The 17,065-nt window shown below is 50.1% G+C and overlaps 1 protein-coding gene across 1 annotated transcript; it reads left to right on the forward strand.

Annotated features, from left to right (window-relative positions):
* Window positions 1–9: 9 nt before the first annotated feature.
* On the forward strand, window positions 10–17,020 carry LOC111845552 (general transcription factor 3C polypeptide 1). Its single transcript, XM_072712545.1, has 36 exons — window positions 10–428; window positions 579–797; window positions 1,988–2,164; window positions 2,258–2,401; window positions 3,212–3,308; window positions 3,420–3,543; window positions 3,633–3,791; window positions 4,232–4,347; window positions 4,664–4,988; window positions 5,073–5,251; window positions 5,367–5,500; window positions 5,683–5,836; window positions 6,570–6,673; window positions 6,761–6,918; window positions 7,058–7,549; window positions 7,645–7,793; window positions 8,329–8,426; window positions 8,506–8,602; window positions 8,741–8,918; window positions 9,689–9,806; window positions 9,898–10,033; window positions 10,240–10,324; window positions 10,409–10,567; window positions 11,103–11,260; window positions 12,416–12,558; window positions 12,657–12,738; window positions 12,927–13,039; window positions 13,123–13,182; window positions 13,263–13,356; window positions 13,550–13,722; window positions 14,012–14,305; window positions 14,403–14,650; window positions 14,735–15,021; window positions 15,125–15,585; window positions 15,785–16,001; window positions 16,671–17,020. Exons 1-36 carry the CDS (start codon window positions 208–210, stop codon window positions 16,890–16,892), a joined length of 6,375 nt encoding a protein of 2,124 aa, XP_072568646.1. The 5' UTR covers window positions 10–207; the 3' UTR covers window positions 16,893–17,020.
* The last annotated feature ends 45 nt before the right edge of the window (window positions 17,021–17,065 follow it).

A 17,065-nucleotide genomic window follows, 5' to 3' on the forward strand; every position in this document is an offset into this window, starting at 1 on the left:
AATTATAAACAAGCAGAAGAAGGAGGTCAAAGGTTCACCGGGAAGGAACGTCACGGATTAGGGGCTAATATGCGCTGGTGTAATGTAGTCCTTTCGTGGGATGTGCAGTGTATACATCGTGTTTTGGGGATGGATAAACAGTTAACCGGCTAACGCCCTGATATAATATTTTATGCACTTAGACTGAGGTTAGCTAGCCATCAAATCATGGACGCCCTGGAGATGCTTATCGATGAAGTTGCTTTAGAAGGTCTGGATGGAATAACAATTTCTTCATTGTGGATCCGCTTAATGAACAGAATCCCCAAGTTTCCACTCAGTCTAGATCCTGCCACTAAGGAGTTTGTTTGGAGAGCATTGGTTTGTGATGAGGACATTGAATTCTATGAGCTTCCTCAAAAAAGGCCACAGATTGTGTTATTTGACAGGTAATACCTATCATGTCAGTTAGCCACGGTTATTCGGATAAAACTGCATATTGCTTTTTTTCTTTATCCGTGCAATATTTTGCCAACGAATTGATGAACGCAGCGTTTATTGAGGCGGGCACGATAACTAAAAGCCTGTTTTCTTTGTAGATTTGCAGAAATTGACCCAGAAACAGGGATCCAGGAGATTCGGAGGTTCACAGGGACCGCAGACGCACGGGAAGATGTGTACCCGGTCAACGTGATCCAAGAAGACAAGCAAGGCATCCAAGGGTCGTGTCTGTATTTTAATGAAAGAAAAAACATTACGGATCTCATCAGGACACAGGACTTTAAGCCATGTTGTACGCTTGAGGACGCACTTAAAAGGTAAAGATACTGATGCAGATAGGATGGCATGGTTTACGATGTCTTTAATTAAGACGTTTGTTAACTGTCCCCATCATTTTCTTTTTAAATTTACCTAACGTACTGATTGAAAGATTGGACGGGGTAGAGTCGTGGCAGGATGGTGTCTTCTCCTTTCTGCCCCATCTTTCTTCTAATGCGTTGGATTAACTCAGGTCGTCATGAAACACTAATATTATGAACTTGCTGATACAGACTGAACCGTATTCAGACCTCTGCAGTATTCCGTTTCTGATCTAGTTTATTTCTGACACACTGGAAACTTAAAATGCAGTGCAAGAGGAATTAAACTAATTTCTTATAACAAAAGTGAGATATCAGTTCTTATTTAATTCCAGGTGTTTTATAAGTAAAACATGCAAAATTTCAGTTATAAGCAATCTGAATTTCAAATCTGTGAGAATCACTTTGTGTCCATGCTGCTGTCTGGCAGGCTGTTAATCCTGACCAGCGTATGCCATGCTGTATATGGTGGAACCAGTTGAAAATATGAAATAACTATTCACCCAATGCACCTTCATTGTGCTTTGTTCCCAGTGTTTAGTCAAATGGACTTTATTGTCATATCACCCATATACAGGTATACATGCAGGTGGCCAGTGACTAAGTGAGGGATTCACAGCAGTTTTAAGTGCAGAACACAGAATAAGTGGGTTAGACTCAAAACTATGGCTGCACATTATCAGATTGATGGCTTTAGATGACAGGCAAAAGCATTTGTCCGAATGCTGGCTTTTTGGTACTAAATGGACGTTTGCTTGCACTTACAATTTGGTAAGTAAATATTAATGAGCACTGTATGTACTTTTGGTAAATCACGATAAGCACTGAAGTGGCGGTGAAGAAAGGGAGCGATCAGCAGGCAAAATATCTTTTGAATAGGAGATATTGTGGATAAACAAGGATAAAAAGATGATGGTGGTGTAATTGTGGGCATAACTAAACGTCCGTATACTACCGAAAAGCTGGCGTCCGGACATATGTTTATGCCCGTCTTTTGAAGCCCTGGTGATTCTTGCTCATGCGCCGCGTAATCGCGACGTGGCTTCGTGCAGCAGCTACCAAAACCGTGCTACACCTGTGTTACTTCCTGCCTGCTACTTCTTCATGTCGTGGCGCCCTGACTCCTTCACGTTTGGAAACTGCGGCAGGTGGGGAGAGAAGCTGGTTGCCGTGGCCGCCCAGAAGGTGCGCTTCCGGACGCTGATCGGCCCAGTAGGCGACCCGGAGGTGAAGCTGTCTGACCACTCGTACTGCATCCTGGAGCGCCTGGGCAGGGCCCGCTGGCAGGGCGAGCTGCAGAGAGACCTGCACAGCCGAGCCTTCAAGTACCATTCTCCCTCACTCCACTTCCTGACCGGCTGCTTCCCGCACTCCCCTCAGCTCCTGATATAACAGGGTGCCTTGTTTTCGCCGCTTAGGACCGACGCTGGAAAGATGCACTACATGAGGAAGTCCCTGGACAAGAACGGTCTGATCACACTCCAGTCCCACGTGACCCGGCTGCCCAACGGGGGACAGCAGCACTCCATTCTGCTGCTGCTGAAGAGGTTCCACGTGGACCGGTCAGTGTGTCCATGGCCAAGCACTGGCCTTAGAGCATGCACTGCTATAGAGGCCTTCATTCCTCAAATGCTGCTGGCTGTAAATTGTGGTCAAGGGTGACCCCTGTTGGCAGGAATGTTTCCAGCATGCTGGCTCAAATCCCTCCTCCTCTCTGGGGGTCTGCATGCTCTCCCTGTGTCACCTGGGTTTCTTCCAGGTGCTCTGTTTTCAGCCTGCTGTCCAGGAGCTTGCTGTTAGGATATTTGGAGTCTCAAAATTTCCCATAGTGCTTGTGTGAGCCCTGTGGCGGACTGGCATCCCATCCAGGATGGTCTCTGCCTTGTGTCCTGTACTTCCTGGCCTTGACTCTGGCCTTGTAGTGACATTGTAGTGAATAAGCATTTGGAAGATGAATGGATATATTGTACTATATTCCGGCAGTTAAAGATTGAACATTGGCCCCGGTTAGATTTAATAAGTTTTATTTTGATACCAAAATAAAGTTATTGTCTTTAATGTTTTTTGAGAAAAAAAAACTTTGCTTTGTAAGCTTTATTTTGGTAATAAAGCTTGCAATAAATCATTGAATTCCAATGGATCATTTTAGTACGGTTTTTGAAAGAAAAAACAAAGTTTGTAAAAAAGTGTAAGAAATATTCTTTATTTCTGTGAGGAAAAAAAAATGTGACATTTTTGGACAGAGAAATAATATTTTGATTCTGGAGTGATTTGGGCCACTTTTTGCTCTTTCTGCCAGCCAGCATGCTTATCTGCTGGAACCTAGTTACTGGTCTGGCTTCTAAGTTAAAGTGTCGCTTTACTTTTTCAAGGAGAAGCAAGTATGACATCCTGATGGAGAAAACCTCCAACCTCCTGTCAGCTTGTCCGAACAACATCGGCATCATGATCAACCTGAGGGAGCAACTGGTGAGATACCAGGCTTTTTTTTCGGGGGGGGGCACTTTATGGAAGTGCTGTCCAGGTATGTGCTGGAGATGGAGCGTGACGTTCTGTCTCTCCCCCCCCCTCCCTCGGCAGTGTGTGAGCGAACGCACCTTTAAGCGTGTGTACCAGTACATGATGGCCGCCAAGCTGGCCCAGAGCATGTGCGTCCCGCTGCAGACCCTGAACCCTGACGCCACACAGTGCAAGACCAAGAAAGGTACGGCCCAGATCTGCTCTGCAGCTCGCTGAGGCGGCTGCCTGCAGACCTTGGCGTGGACAGAAATGCACTCTGCATTTAACCCGTAGGGACAGACATCATGGTGCGCTGCCTGAAACTGCTTAAGAGCTACGGGAAGAAGGATGAGGAAGACGACGAGGAGAACGACGAAGAGGATGGTGGCAGGAAACTGCAGTCAGAGAGCCGCATTTTAGAGCGTGACACCCTGACACAGGCCTATGAAATAAGTATGTTGGAATTACACACTACACACAGATTACATGTGCTCAGCAGAAAGGAATTATTAATTATAAGTAGGGAGTGAATACTACCCATTAAAAAGGGGGATTTTCAAAACATTTCAAAACCAATCTAAGAATCAAACCTTTTGGTTCATGGGAGTTTTACTTGCGGAAAAAAGTTCTGAGGGTAGAATGAAAAATGATTGGTTCAGAGAGATAACTAATCAGGGGTCCAAGCAACTAGAGGACGTGACACCAACCAATCAGATGTCTTGATTCCGCCTATTCTAGTTTCTTGGGCCCTCCTCTTCAATCTGATTGGTTATTTTTCTGAACAAATCTTTTTTTCGTTCTGCCCTCAGAACATTTTTGTGTAGGTAAAACTTCCACTGGCAACCATTTGAATTTCATACATTTTTTACCGGAGGCTTGTGATTGTTTTTCAGTCATATCCAGCGGGACGAAGGGAATCTCGCAGACCGCTCTCAGGGGACGCATGAATGTCGGGAAGCTAGAGGCGCGTATGATGTGTCGTCTTCTGGAACGGAACGGCATGATCAAGGTATGGCTTTGCTCTGACCCTCTTCTCCTTCAGCACCCTGGGCCTGATTTGAGGCCTCGTCCCGGCTCCAAATTCACAGCTGGATCCGCACTTGATGGCATCTGCTTTGACCCTTGTTATTGTTGAGCCAGTAAAATTTTGAGAGGGGGGAAAAAAATCATAAAATAGTTTTTCCTGTTAATTTTAAAAGATTGTGCCTCATAAACAAGTTAAAGTATTAAGTTATTTAACTGATTTTTAGTGACGTACGGTGGGGAGGGTTGGTATTTTGACTTTAAGGCTTTAATATTATTATGTGTATGGTCGCCACCCCCAGGGCTTCATGGAAGATGAGGGGCGGCAGAGGATCACCAAATACATCAGCAAGATATACGTGGAGCAAAGCGACCTGAACCAACAATTCGCCAAGGAAAAGGCGCGCAGCGAGCAGCTGCGGACGGGCACGGGGGAGACGGTGTGTCAGCAGAGCGAGGCCTCGCCGGCCACCTGCCCCGACGCCCAGCCTCAGCCGGCTGGCGGGGACGGGTGGCGGACGCCCGACTCCACAAAACACAGGGCCTCAAAGAAAGATCACCGCAGAAGTGAAGCACGGAAGCAGATCAAGCTGGATTGTGGAGTCAAGCACTCAACACCCATGAAGGGTGAGCGAGGCGGGCTGGGGAGGGAGGTGGAGGGAGGCCATGAAACCGGCTGTGATTTTGACGCCGAATATCACTTTGCTGCAGAGACTCCATCACCGAAAGCGATCCAGGAGGTGACAGAGGTGATGGACACGACCGGGAGTGAAGGCTGGAGTGCGACGGCGGAGGAGGCTGATATCACACAGGACGTCTCTTACGAGCGAACAGAAAACACGGAGACTGAGACCTCCGTCGCCATCGTGGAGGAAAAGATCGGTCCCAAGGTTTTTAAAAAAAAAAAAAACAAACCTTTCTTGCTTCACTTCTGGCTTTGTTGACTTTCGGCCTATATCTGCGTCGTTTTCCGCCTGAGGTGTCAAATCCGTGCTTTTGTTCCAGCAGCAGCCGCCGGTCAAGAGAAAGACGCGGCCGGCGCGTATGGAAAAGCCCCACCAGACTTACAGGCTGCTTAAGCGGAAGAACCTGATCATTGAGGCAGTTCGCAGCCTCAAGATCATAGAGAGTTTATTCACGTAAGGCGTCGTTTGGTCTGCTTTGTTGCTTGGATGCTTACATCGGTAAGAAGGGGATGGTCATTCAAGCTTGTTTGATTGGTTGTTCCAAATAGTACGATTCACACAATTTTTATGCAGCCTTGTTCTAGCCCCATATCCTGGTCAGGATGGACTCCTTAGCAGGAATCTGCTTTTTCCAGGCTGCAGAAGATGATTATGGACGAAGAGAAACAGGACGGGGTGTCCACCAGATGCTGCAAGAAGTCGATCATGAGGTTGCTGAGGAGCCTGTCCAGAGAGGGCATGCTGAAGCTCTTCTGCACGACCATCATTCAGGACGGCATCAGCAGGAAGGTGCGAACATGCCAGTAGCAGCTTGTGTGCCTGTGCTCTTTCTTTTGGGGGGGCAGTGTGTAGTTCAGTGGGTTTGGGGATCTGTGTCCAGAAGGTTGTAGGTTCGAATCCCATGGCTGTTAGACAGGGGCGTTATGCAAACCAAATTTGCGAGTAGGCATTATATCAAAACCACACATGACATAAAAAATAGATGTACACAGATATTAATGTTCTTGAACCTTTATGTAACTTATACATTTTAAACATGTACAGCTAACCTTGTTTACTGTCACTGGGATGTCATTTGTGAATGTTACGGTGTGACAACTCAGTGACAATGTGTGTAGTTATCTGTAGATGACGGGAATGACGAAGGATGGGGGAGGGAATTAAGAGATGCCATCTGACCGAGGAAGTTAATTCATTGACCAGATTACCCTGACTTCAGGTTCACTGCAAATTTAACGGTGTGTTATTCATAGTCAATATAGGCACGTTAGCGGTTGACTAAAAATTGATTTTTCCGTTACATTTTCACAAAATATTGGCTAGGCACGAGCCTACCTAAATTGACCGGTACATCACCACCATTGGTAAAGTAATGATTTCGCCTTTGAGTCCATAAACATGGACCTACTCCAGCCGTGCTAGATGCTGGCTGATCATGCTCTCTGACCCCATGCTCTCCTCACTTGTACGTTGCTTTAAGCAAAAGCATTTTCTGAATAAATGTCCGGTGTGATATTTTTAGGTGGAGTTTGTGGTCCATCCCTCTATCGCGCCAGATGATCCTCTGGTCAAAAGCGCCATCGAGCAGATCCGCTTCCGCATATCAAGCTCATACTCCTTAAACCGGTGAGTGGATTGTAGGACACGTCCCATGATCACTGTTGGCAGGGACCTCACCCTGACCCAAACCCCGATTCCACTGTCTGACCGCAGTAAAGTCGCTAACAGCGGCCCAGAAGCTGCAAAGGAGAACGAGACCCAAGAGAGAGAGAGAAGCGGAAAGGCTGAGAAGGAGCAGCCGAGAAACCAGAGGAGTAAAACGGATGAGAAGATGGGGGTCAGGGAGCAGAAGAAGTTCAAGCCTTTGATCGGTAGGCGTGATTGATTTTCTCCTCTCCTCTGATCTGGGTGGGTAAAAAAACTCATGGTCGGGTCCTTTATTTGAGGGAAGCGTAATAACGGGAGGAGCTTGCGTTCTTGCAAGCCACTGGTGAGATGGTGCCTCTATAGTCCCAGGTCTGGGCCGCTCCCTGGGCTTCCAGCCCAAGATGCCACGCCTTCGGCAGGTGCACCAGTTCCTGTGGTACCTCATCTACGGGCACCCGTTGAGGAGGGGCCCCGAGGAGAGCCACAGCATGGAGGAAGAAGGGGCGGAGCCTGTGGCCAGTGCAGACACCAATGGGAAGGCGGCACTTGACAGGACGCCGAAGCAGGAACTTTTGCTGGACACGACCCCTGTGGGCGGCATAGGGGCAGATGAGGCCTCTGCAAGTGGCACGGGGACCGACGGGGCCCCTGTGGGCGGTGCAGAAGCTGACGGGGCCCCTGTGGGCGGTGCAGAGGCTGACGGGGCCCCTGTGGGCGGTGCAGAGGCTGACGGGGCTCCTGTGGGCGGTGCAGAGGCTGACGATGTGGCCCCTGTGGGTGGCACGGGGGGCGACGAGGCCCCTGCAGACGACATGGGGGCAGAGGTCGATGAAGAGCAAGCGGGAACAGAGATGGGTAACTATTCTCGCTGAGTTAGCCGGCAACCATTTGTGTGCCGTTTTTGCGAACGTCCTTATGGACATAAGACTCCTCTGACATGTTTGTCTCAGTGGTTTACATGGATGAGATGTCCTGGCGGAGGTTCATCCCCCCCATGCCCCTGCACCGAGGCTACAGCTGCGGATGGGCGCTCACCAGCGATATTCTGCTCTCCCTACCTCTCTCCATCTTCATTCAGATCATCCAAGTGAGCTACAAGGTAACGCTGCTCTTAGGACGGGGAGTGGATGGTAGGACGGGGCCATGCAAAGGTATAGTAAACTGGGAAAGTGTTAGTGGTTTACACAGGGAGCATTACTGGGACTCTAGGAGGACACCACCACTAGAGAAACGGTAAAGCGTCCTCAGTCCTTAGTTCTTTGGGTGGTAGGGGAACCCTACCTCTGTGATATTGTCAGACTTTTGGAAATGAGATTCCAAGCGCAAACATGTTCTGAGGGCAGAATGAAAAATTTTTGTTCAGAGACTGTAGTGAACGTGGGTCGAAGCAACTAGAGGAGGCAGGACCAACCAATCAGATGTCTTGGTCCCACCTCCTATAGTTTGCTTGGACCCACCTCCTTTACAGTCTGATTGGTTATCTCCCTGAAGTAATGTATTTTTTTTTGTGTGTAAGTAATACTCCTGCATGCATTCCAAGGGGCACATCCCCAGGGGGGATCATATAATTGCAAAAACCAGACCGTTCCGGACTGGACGGGCACAGTAGCCTTACTCTATGTACCCAAACTCAGGTGGACGACCTTGAGTTGTACCTGAACGACCCCGTGAAGCAGCACTACCTCATCCGTGTCCTGCCTGGCAGAATGAAGAAGCAGCTTCTCTATAAGAGGTAGCCCCGCCCCCTTAAGGGAACAAGCCCCTCCCCCACCCTGGGGAAGCCACCCTGACCTGCACCCCTCTGCCCACAGGAAATACATCTTTAGCTTCTATGAGAGCTTGCAGCGTCTGTGTTACATGGGCTTGCTGCACTTTGGCCCTATCGAGAAATTCCAGGACAAGGATCAGGTATGTGTGTGACAGGCTGAGTGTGTGCTTACTTTGGCAGTGTGTATTTGTGTGTGCACATACCCTCTGCATTCCTGAAAGCGTAGGGAAAGCCTTGTACCACTGGGGGGCACTGTAAGCTGTGCCTGTGTCTCCTAGGTCTTCATCTTCCTGAAGAAGAACGCCACAATCACAGACACCAGCACCTGTGACCCGCATTACAACCTGGCCCTGTCATCCTGGCCCTTCGAGGTCCGGCGGTACACCTTCAGCACCTTTCAGGGCGTGGAGAACTACTGGTTCGACATGCAGTGCGTGTGTCTGAACACGCCACTGGGTACGCGCACGTCTCATCGGCTCTCTGTGGGGTGGTCTCCGGGGGGGCGGGGCTGGGGGCGGAGAGGGTTGGGGCGATCTGGGGGTCCTATGGCTACATTCTCAGGCGGGGAATGAAAATGGTGCTCAAGGCCTGTTTATTTTTTTGTGAAACTATGATTTTATGCCTGTAAAACATTAGCAAATTCTTATGTTCTCCTCAAGTCACCCGCAAAATTTACACTTACTATCCAGTATAGCAGTGTTTATTCCTTATTAAGATCCATCCATCCATCATCCATCCATCCTCTGCTGCACATCCGGATTTTGGTCACAGGGGCAGCAGTTTAAGCAGGGATGCCCAGACCTCCCTCTCCTCAGCCACCTCCTCTAGCTCCTCCAGGGGATACCAAGGCGTTCCCAAGCGACTCAGAGATGGAAGAGCCTTCCAGAACCCATGGCAAACCTCATCAACACCCAAATCCATACCAGTTTTTTTTTAGTTACCTCAGTGATCTCATCCCTTGCGACTCTAATACAGCCCCAGGACAGAACAGACAAAATACAGTCGGAAATGAGAATTCAATCGAATGGGAGCGATCCATCTTTTGTCACTTAACCTAATTGGTTACATCGCAAATTATTTGTCACAAAACACCCTACATAATTTTACTGCCCCGGTAAATGTCTTTAAATGTGATATTCTTCGGTGGCTCAGAATGCCAAGGTGGCTTTTTGGCAGCTAGCCTCGTCTTCCACATTGTTTAATGTGCTCTCTGCTGCCCCCTGCAGGTGTCGTAAAATGTCCCCGTATGAAACCCAGCCGGGAGGATGAGGAGGCGGAGCCTCCGAGCTCCATGGAGCCGGAGCGACCGGAGCAGAGATACGCCAGACTGGCATTCCTACTCAGGTAGGATCCACAGGCTCTGAATCCGCCAGGCTGAGGTGTCACCCGCTCGCACCGCGGGGCTGACTGAGGGTCGCCGGGATCTGTCCAACAGGGGCAGCCGGGAGGTCGTCGATGAGGGGGTGACGCCTGGCGACAGGCAGGGCGCCGCGGGCCTGGACTCCTGCTTCTTTGGCCACCTGAAACGCAACTGGATCTGGACCAGCTACCTTCTCAGCAAGTCCAAAAAGGTCTGTGTGTTGACCTTCACTGTTCTGTAAGATTCTCCGTTACTCTGGAAGGGCACTGTGCTTGCGTTCGGAAGGTCGGCAGTTCACAACCTGTAGTCAGCAGATAGGTTTCACTGTTGCGCCCTTGAGCATGACCCATAACCCCCAGTTGCTCCAGATGGGAGCAGTAGATGCGGGTTATAAAATGTCCTCCCGTTGCCTTGCAGGTGGGCAGCGTTCTGGAAGGCAGCCCAACTGTCAGACTTAAGAACCTCCTCACTAAACACCCTTTACCCCTGTTACTGAGTGGAGGTAAGTCCCTCTATCCTGCCATGCCCCTCATCACCCTGGTGCCCCATGCGGGTATTCAGATGGGCCTCTTCCACCCCATTGTAGGCAGTAAAGGCAGTGGCATTAGGGAGCCCCCGATTGTATTAGATGAGAACGTGCAGATGGCCATGGAGACCAGCGAGCGAAACAGCCGTGTTGTTGGCGGGAAGAAACAGAAGCGGAAGAGGCCCCGAACAGTCAAGGCACCCAGGAAAAAGAGGAGAGGTAGGTGGGGGGGGGGGGTTGCCAAGTCCTGTAGGCTGACCCTGTTTGCCATGGAGGTGTGTGAGTATGTCTGTGTCCTCACACCTCCAGGGTCTGGGGTTAGGATTGTTAATGAGGGTTCCTACCGCAGACCAAAGACATGCAGTTACGCTGATTGGTGTTCCTGAATTACCCATAGTCCTCCTCCTTCTGTCCTGTATTTCCTGGGACAGGCTACAGGCCTCCCTGTGACCTTATTATGCAGTGTTTCCTAGTCCAGTCTTTGGAGACCCTTAGACACTGGGAACTGGGAAGGAGCTAAAATGTGGACCGTCTGTGGGTCCCTAAGGACCGGATTGGGAGACACCGCTATACTGTCTAAGTTGTTGATCTATGCATGATCTATTCTTACTACATTTACATAAATTTTATCTAGCACTTTTGTCCAAAGCAATGCACAATTGAGGCAAATGGCACATTAGAAGCATAATCGAGGAGTCGACTAGGCATAGGTGTGGCTATGCTGAGCTTCCGATGAATGTGTGTCGTGCCGTAGTGGCGAAACCGGAAAAGAAGCGAATCCGGCTCCCTTTTCACGACGAGGCTGACCGGAGCGCCCTCCTGAGGATGACCCGGCAGCGTGTGACCTGGTCCCCCCAGGAGGACAGCCTGCTCATGCTGTGCCGAGTGGCGAGCCACTTCCTCAACCGCAAGGCAAGGCTGGGGGGCGATCGGGGTGGGAAACCAGGCTCGTTTAGACGGGAACTAAAGTGCCAGTGGAAAAACGCTCCCGGCTGTCATTCATTCCTGGGGGAAAAGCCTGCATCTTGACTCCCAGTAAGATGTCTCACACCATACCTTCATACCTTCATACCTTCATACCTTCCTCTCAGGTGTTTTTATTCCAAGAATGAATCCCCCTGTTGGAGTGATTTTTCTAAAGCTTTGTTTGGCCACAAGAGCCCTAGTTACTAGCTGTGTCCTCCATCGACTACACCCTCCATCGACTACACCCTCCATCGACTATACCCTCCATCGACTATACCCTCCATCGACTACACCCTCCATCGACTACACCCTTGTGCAAAGTCACTGAAAGTTTGACATATCAGCATTTCAATATATGATATAACCTCGTCCTTTTAGTAGCATTTGGATGCGATTTGGCATAGAATTCTGTTCAGTTTCATTTAGCAAACACTTTTGTCCAAAGCAACGTGCAATTGAGGCAAATGGCGCATTACAAGCATAATCGAGGAGTCGGCTAGGCGTCTCTGATGGTCTTCGGGTCCCAGTACCATACTTGAATTAACGCCTGAAAAACTTTTCTTTTGTGGTCCAGTCCATCTCGCGAAGGCGCTGCTTGCAGATTGGACACAGATTCTCTGTAGGGTTTAAATCCAGAGAGAGTGTCTCCTGGCCAGTCAAGTACCTTGATTGTGTTCTTCTTTATGAAATTCCTCCTCATTTTTGACATACAATGCAGAGCTTGATCATGCTGAAAGATGCCTGACCAGTGAGGAAATGTAACCATGATTAAATTATCTTTAATTACATGATAACGTAACACCAACCCATTGGGAAGGTGACTAATGAAGGCATTGTTGGCTTTCTGGAATAAACTGAAAATCAGATCATAAAAATACCCCGTTTCAATTAATTTGCACATGGGTGTAATTCCTGTATCGTTTCTCTTAAAAATAAGTGTGTTTTTCTGCAGAAGTAGGTGGGATGATACCCAGGCAACGTTAGTCAGTCACGACATGCGGGCTTTCTGCTCCTGGGGCTCAGTATGGTGTGTTGGATGTAAAGAGAGCGGCCCCTATCTGTGCACACCGCTGAACCTCTGCCCGCTTTCCCGGTGAGCAGATCAGGAAGCCCTTCGTCCCCTGGCAAGTGGTGCGAGACCTGCTGCACGCGCAGTTCGAGGAGTCGCTGGACAAGACCTCGCTGGCGGTGGGCCGGCGCTCGCGCTACATCATGAAGAACTCCCAGACCGACCTCAACTTCAAGTGCGTTCCTGTGCCCTTGCATCACTAGTGGCTGATAACGGAGTGACACGCCGCTCGCGTGGCCATTAACTCAACGACTTTCTTGTTTTCGCTCGTAGAATATGTCTGGCGGAGGTGTACCAGGATAAAGACCTTATTCACAAATTTCAGAGCCGGGAGAACAATTACAGCAACCCTGAGGTGGGAATTGCATCCGTACCCCTATTGAGGAACACAGTGCCTTTGGTTTGGTGATAAACAGCAGGTTGTTCGGTATATAATCCTGCTGCGAAGGGACAGTAACGTGACCTTTTAAGGCTGTCGGACGCATCGTTAGTCAGCTTCGCCCTGTAAACCCGTGTGATTTGTGGCCACTTTGACCATTGCAGGTCTGTGCGTCAGAGTTCAAAGAGTTTGTCGCCGTCCTCAGGCAGAAATTCAGTTCACCTTCGGTGTTCCACAACTTCACCATCCCCGACACCAAGGCCGAGCTCTTTAGGAGGTAAAAACGAAGGATTGAAATGTGTATCGATATGGTTTGTGTAGTGAGCCTTGTACCAGTAAGTACAACTAGTTGTTTTACAGGTTCAAGGTGTATGTGATTGGAGAGGAGCTGAAGGAGCACAGGAAGGACTCCCTGATGAGGTAGCATGGCATGTGACTGTAACCATGTGCCTGTGAGAGAGAGAGCACTGAGTTTACCTCCCCGGGTGCTGTGATTGTAGCCTTGAGGACGTCCACTCCCTGGTTCTCAACAACCTGATCCAGAGTACGCTGGTGCTGTCCAACTCGCAGATGAAGACCAGTCTCTCCTTTCAGGTAAGAGGCAGAATTCCACCAAGGGAGACGCTGGTCTTTAAGCTCTTCCTTCAGTCAGCCATCAGAAGGCTCTGTGTCTGAGATGTACAGCACTAGCGAATCAGCAGTGTTCCCCAGCCGTGTCACATGCTCTCACATCCAAGAGGATTCACAACCTTTTATTTTTGTCTTTTTCTCTCTCTGCCTGCCCCAGACGTTCCGCATCTACAGGAGGTACAGGGATGACATCCTCTACAAAGCCTTCCTGAAGTGTCAGAAGCGGGGGCTCGTCAATCGCCGTCGCATCAACCAGCTCACCGGGCCCAAAAAGAGTCGCGCTCTTCCATTCCTGCCCATGTCCTACCAGCTGTCTCAGACCTACTACAGGTGACCGTTAGCCCATCACACTGGTGGCTGCTCCAGTAGCCCGTAGCTGTGTTGGATGTTCAGATCAGGACTTGCAGCTGTAGTGGTACAGACCCAGGCGCTTCCGACCCATGTTTGTTTTGGTTTCCTTTTCCCCTGGTCGTGCGACCTGAGGTCAGCCGGTTCATGGCTGCCCTCGTTCTCTCATTGCTGAATGGTGCAGCTCCTCAGAGCTGACTTTCCACCCTTGACTTACACGCCCAGGATGGTCACACCCCCCCTAAAACGGGCCTTCTGCTGTCCCTCCCAGGTGCTTCTCCTGGCGCTTCCCCAACACCATCTGCATGGAATCCCGTCAGTTCCTGGAGACCCTTGAGAGCGTGGGCAGGGAGGACCAGCTCACCACCATCCGTTTCCAGGACCAAGAGGGGGGTGACCCACAGCCGGACCCCAGCATGGTGCTCTTCTCCCTGGACTCGCCTGGGGGCTCCTGTGTGGCCTGCCTGAGTCTGATGATGCTGGGCTGGTTGACTGTGGAGGTGTCCATCCCTGAGCACATCGTGGTGGTGGACAGCACCATGGTGGATAACGAGGTGGTGAAAAGGTAAGATTTATACCTACTTACATTTTAATATTTAATTATTAGTTTAAATGTTCAGTGGAATCCATTTTAAACTCCCTCCTTGTCACGGCTCCTCCAGCATCGCGAAGGAGGTGGCCGAGGACGACCCCGACGACGAGGAGGGCGAGGAAGGCGAGGGCAGGAGGAAGATCGAGGTGAAGGCCAGACAGGCCTCGCACACCAACTACCTGCTGATGCGCGGTTACTGCGTGCCAGGAATCGTCAGCCTGCGCAACCTCAACACCAACGACAACATCGTGGTGAACTCCTGCACCATGCGGGTGAAGCTGCGCCGCAGCCCCTCGCACCAGCTCTTCCCCAACCGCTGTGAGTCCCGCCCAGGCGACTTGGGTCCGGCGCCCCCTGTGGGCATCTGTCGGTCTCTCCTCTCATCCCAACCCCATCTCCCAGGTGGTGACTTGCTGGACAAAGAGACCCAGGCGGAGGTACGCCTGCCCAGGAACTTCACCCGTCTCCTACGGGCCTGCCAGGACTCCAGCCGACTGGAACGCTTCACTGATCGGTGCATCCACCAGTGCGGCTACAGCAGCGAGGACCTACAGGCCATCCTGGATGTGAGCAGCACCATCGAGGCCGCCCAGGGCTTCGGCTGCGAGAGGGTGGAGCTAGCCCGCATGTTCCCTGACCTGGCAGAGGTGCAGGGAGACAGGAGCCGGACCTTCTTGCAGTACCTGGAGGTAGGTGTCTGTTCAGGAGACCTATAAGCGCACCCGAGGCTTCTCCCTTGGAGGATACCACTGGGAAGGGTCCACTTTCAGCCCACGGCTTGTCTTTGCTCAGGACCTGATCGATCTGGAGGAGGTGGTCGAGGTCGGAGGGAACTCCGTGCGGCTGGTGGCTGTGAAATACGCCGAGCCCTGGCTGGTCCACATCGCTGAGGGACTGGGACCCACAGGCAAGGAAGTCCCGTCATCACAGGACACCCGCAAGAGGCAGGCTCCGGACCCGCTGGAGGGCGAGCCCAGCGTGAAGAAACCGGGGAATGCCAACAAAGTGGGAATGCTGGGCTTGGATGGAGCACCTACAGACGGAGTCGGCCTTACTGGAGACGGGAGATGTGAGGAGCCCCCGCCCTCTGCCCCGGAGGACGCCGGTGACTCCATCCAGATGGCGGAGGAGCGCAAAGGAACAGACCAAACTCAGGAGGAAAAGGGGGGAGCCGCACCTGATGTCAATTCTCCACCTACGGGAGATCCAACTTCTATAGACATCAGCTGCTTTACAGTGGATGGAGATGACAGGTAAGCCTTGCATTTGGGTGTGAACGTCTCCAGTGTGTGGAGTGTCATTTAAGTAAACCCTAGTGAATTAAACTTAAGATCTCCACCCTTCTCTGCGTACGTTGTTGGTATATCCCCATTTCACTTATGGTGAGTGGTGCCGTTCAGATGCTGGATTCTGTTTGTTTATCCGGATGCGGTGACTCCCGTCTTCCTCCAGCGTGGCCGCAGATTTGGGCTCGAGCGCGCAGGATAGGGTGAGCTTCATCAGCCGGCCGTGGCGCGTCGTCGACGGGAGCCTCAACAAGTCGGTGTGCAAGGGCATGCTGGAGGCCCTGCTCTTCCACATCATGAGCAAGCCTGGCATCAGCGAGCCCAGCCTGGTGGAGCACTACCAGGGCGTGCTGCAGCCTGTGGTGGTTCTGGAGCTCCTCCAGGTACCGCCTATGTCCGCTAACATTTCCCCCGACATGCGTACATTGAGGGACCCGCGCACCTCAGGGTTATTATCAACGAAAACTTAAAGTATAAGAAAACATTTTCGCAATCCAGAATATAATAAGAAAATAAAAACGAAAGCTATAAATATTTTTTTCCGAAACTAACGGAAATAAAAATAAATAAATGAATAAACATGTATCTAAACATCAAATATTTTTTTTTACAGTTTTTGAATACTTTTTAGCAAAAGTAATTATCTATCTGCTTCTTCCTGGAAATCATTCGATGAAACATAATCCAGGATATTACCTTTTGATGACCATTAATAATACCTAGAACATGTTTTGCCCATTTTGAGGATGTTAATACATAATATGCAGGTTTCTCTCCTAAGATCAGACACATACGATCTCTACAACTTTCCCTCTGTCCCTAGAAATAAAATTACTAAAACTTAAATATATGAACTGAATTATATCTTTAAAATAAAATGAATAAAACACTGAAATCTAAAATTAAACTGGATTTCAAACTAAAATTGAAAATAAAAATTTAAAAATATATTAGCACTGATGTAGTGTGACCCTTCTCAGCCGTCTTTGACCGGGTTTTTATCATCGGTCCTGTTGAGGTCTCCATGAATCCTTGTCCCATTTCCCCATCAGGCTCTAGAGGACCTTGGCTGTGTGTGGAAGAGGTACATTGGCAGGCAGGCCAAGGCGTCGCTCTTCTCGCCTGCCCGGGTGCCGGAGGTGAAGGATTCCGCGAGGCTGCGGGAAAACGCCACCCCCTTCTACGAGCCCACCGTGGACTGCTGCCTCCGGCTCGGAAGCCTCTTCCCCGAAGAAGACAACTGGAACCGATGGGTCCAGTTCACGCACAGCTGAGATGTCGTGACCAGCGGAGACATTTCTGGGCTGAAGGGGGCACCCCGCCTGTCCTTATTCTCCAGTTTTATTTATTTTTAAGTTCAGCTTTGCTCTTTGGAGACTAATAAATGATATTTATAATTTCAGTCTCTGTTCTGGTCATTCACATGGATGTTGTATCAGCTAGTAGG

Source organism: Paramormyrops kingsleyae, chromosome 5, assembly GCF_048594095.1.
Source record: "Paramormyrops kingsleyae isolate MSU_618 chromosome 5, PKINGS_0.4, whole genome shotgun sequence".
NCBI lineage: Eukaryota > Metazoa > Chordata > Actinopteri > Osteoglossiformes > Mormyridae > Paramormyrops > Paramormyrops kingsleyae.